At 58.6% G+C, this 3,199-nt stretch overlaps 1 protein-coding gene across 2 annotated transcripts in view; it reads left to right on the top strand.

Moving 5' to 3' along the window:
* Nucleotides 1-3,199, top strand: part of SCARA5 (scavenger receptor class A member 5) — a 23,605-nt gene that overhangs the window by 4,495 nt on the left and 15,911 nt on the right. For both annotated transcript variants that reach the window (XM_019005464.2, XM_019005463.2), the window contains exon 3: nucleotides 160-288. In XM_019005464.2, coding sequence (XP_018861009.1) covers nucleotides 160-288 — 129 coding nt within the window. The remainder of the gene's footprint in view (nucleotides 1-159; nucleotides 289-3,199) is intronic.

The following is a 3,199-nucleotide window of genomic DNA, read 5'->3' on the forward strand; positions in this document are numbered from 1 at the left end:
ATCCCATCCCATTCCCGACCCCTCCCCTATCCCAGGCTGCTCCAACCCCATCCAACTTTTCCTCGGACGCTCCCAAGGCCGGAGCCCCTCGTGCCGATCCCGACCGTTCCCGCGGCATTCCCAGGGATCCGCTGAGCCCCTTCCCGCTTTATCCCACAGATCCCGTCCGGAAGGCGAAGAGCGCGGGATGCTGCGGCCGGCTGGGCTCGGCGGCGGCGCTGAAATATTCCGTGCTGGGCCTTTACCTCCTGGTCCTCCTCATCCTGGTGGGAATCTTCGTCCTGGCAGGTGAGGCCAGGCCCAGGATCCTCCCAGGGCCTGGAGCGTCCGCGAAATTCCTCGGAATCCTTGGGATGTAGGCTAAGATATGTGGGATCCTCCCAGCTGGAATTGTTGGGATCTCTGCAGGGATCCTTGGGATCCTTCCAGCTGGAATAGCTGGAATCTCTTCTGGGATCCTTGGGATCTCTTCTGGGATCCATGGGATCTAGGTTGGGATCCATGGGATCTCTTCTGGGATCCCCGGGATCTAGGCTGGGATCCATGGGATCTCTTCTGGGATCCCTGGGATCCTTCCGGCTGCACACGGAGCACCGGGAGCGGCTGGGATTGGATTTCGGGGAGGCTGGAATTGCCGCAGGGGTTGAGGATGGAACTCTGGGAATGCTGAGGCTCCGGAGGGGTTCGGGAAGTGCCTGCCCGGAGCTGGAATTGTTCCCGTCGCTCGTGCCCAGCCCGGATTTCCTGGGATCAGGACGATGGGATGCAGGCAGGGCGTTATCCCGGCACTTCCCAAGGCTCCCACCTCCCCTTTCCCAAATTTTGGTGAGTGCAGGGATGGCGAAGCCCCTTGGGAATTCCCGGAATTCCCCTTGGGAATGCCCTGGCTCATCCCGGCACATGCATTCCACGGGATCCTGCTGCCTCAGGCTTGTTTTCCCCTTGTCCTCCTGGCAGAAATTTGGGAATTCCCATCGAATCCCAAATCCCAGGATCTCCCCGGACGGGTAGGAAACATGGACCAGCTCCCCGTTCCCACCCCTCCTTCCCGGAGTTTATCCCGTTATCCGTGGCAGGAAGGGACGTGAACTCCGCCCTTTCCCATCCCCAAATCCCCCCAGCTGCTCTCCAAGGGCTGGGAAAGGCCGGAGGAAGATTTTCCTGGAATTCCGAGGCCGCTCCCAGCGATTCCTCGCCGCGAATTGTTTGGATGTTGTTGTTGGCTGGCGGATCCCGGAGCGAGGGATTCGGGATGAGCTCCAGGAACAACAACAACAACCTCCGGCACCGGGAATCCTTCAATTCCCACCTCCCGGAGCGGCGGGACTGGCGGGATTCCAGGAAAAGCCCAGGAAAACGGCTTTGCCCCCCCGGGTTTGTCACCCGGGATCTTGGAAAAGGGAAGCGAAGGGGAGAGGGAAATCAGGGAATCGTCTCCGTGGCTGTGGTTTTCCGGAGGTTTGGAATTTTAAGCCAAGCCTCTGGATTTGGATGCGGCCAAGTCCTGGAATTCTGAGCTGGGTCAATCCCAGCTGGAAAACCACGGGCAGGGGATGGTGTGGGATAACGGGATCACATCCAGCTGGGAAGAGCAGGGAGAGACAGCCCCAACTTCCTTGGAAAACCGGGAATGTTCACGGACACCTTCGGTGCCGGAGAGCTCGGATTTTCCATGGAAAATCCCATCCTGGGCTCCTGGAGGCAAACACGGAGCTGGGAATTTCCTCCGTCCGAGGGGAAGGGGAATCACGGAATGATTCCGCTGGGAAGGGGCACGGAAGGGTCTCCAATTCCACGGGACGCTTCCCGCTCTCCCGGCTTGCTCCGAGCCCCGTCCGACCTGTCCTGGAATGTTCTGGAGAGGGTTTGGCCGGGAATTGTTTGGGATCCAGCTGGGCCACGGGACCTTCCTTGGAAAAGAGGCTGGGAAAAGGGTCAAAAATCCAAGGAAAGGCCTGGGAGCAGCGGGAATGGGGGATTTTCCTCCCTGGAGCCGGAGTTTTCCGCATGGAACTCGGGCCCCTGGGAATTCGCGTTCCCTAAATCCCTGCTCCCCACAATCCACTGAAAATCCTCTGAGCCTGTGGCTGGGACTGATCTCCAACCTTTTCATGGAATTGTGGGATCGTTGGGGTCGGAAAACTCCTCGGATCTCCTGGAGCCCAACCATTCCCCCGATCCAGGTTCCCAAGTGCCGCATCCACACGGATTTAACCCCTAGAGGAATGGGAATTCCACCCCTGGAGCGCCTTTTCCATGAGGGAATTGTTCCTAATTCCAGCCTGAACTTCCCCTGGCAAAACTCTGTTCCCTCTTGTGATTCCCAAATAACGGCAAAATCCCAAATATCCCCACGTTTTATCCGAATAACCCCATGCTTCTCCTCAAGGAATGGCTTTCCCTGGACTTCTCCGTCCTTCCCACCTGATCAATCCCAATCCCAATCCCAGTCCCAATCCCAATCCCAATCCCAATCCCAGTCCCAATCCCAATCCCAATCCCAGTCCCAATCCTAATCCCAGTCCCAATCCTAATCCCTCAGATCCTTCCCGGGCCCCAGCTGGGATGAGCAGAGGGAACCAAACCTCAACCTGGCCCGGGAGAAGAATCCCAGCCGNCCAGGATGGAGCTGGGAATTGCCGTGGGATGGGATCCCAAATCCCGGCTGGAATGATCCAGGATGGAGCTGGGAATTGCCCTGGGATGGGATCCCAAATCCCGGCTGGAATGGGTGAAGCTGGAGCTGGGAATTGCCCTGGGATGGGATCCCAAATCCCGGTTGGAATGGGTGAAGCTGGAGCTGGGAATTGCCCTGGGATGGGATCCCAAATCCCGGCTGGAATGCTCCATGGATCCCCTCATGGATCAGCGCTGTCTCCACCGGGGGTTTGGATTTGAGGTTCCGCCTCTCCCGTGGGATCGGAGCCCCGGAGCTCCAAGGAGCACAAAACACCGGGAAGGAGGAACCCTCGGATCCATCTGGGAATTCTGGGCTTCTCCCCCTCCTTCTGCCGGTGTCTCCTGGGGGAAACTCGGATTTGGGGAATCCGGGCGGCTCTGGAATGCCGGGAAAAGCTGCTCCCAGAAATCCGCTGCTCCTGCCAGGATCCAGCAGGGAATGGTTGGGGTGGGAAGAGACCTGAAAGCTCAACTTTCCCTATCCCAGGCTGCTCTGAGCCCATCCCAATTTTTCCTTGGG

Source organism: Parus major, unplaced genomic scaffold (assembly GCF_001522545.3).
Source record: "Parus major isolate Abel unplaced genomic scaffold, Parus_major1.1 Scaffold379, whole genome shotgun sequence".
Lineage (NCBI taxonomy): Eukaryota > Metazoa > Chordata > Aves > Passeriformes > Paridae > Parus > Parus major.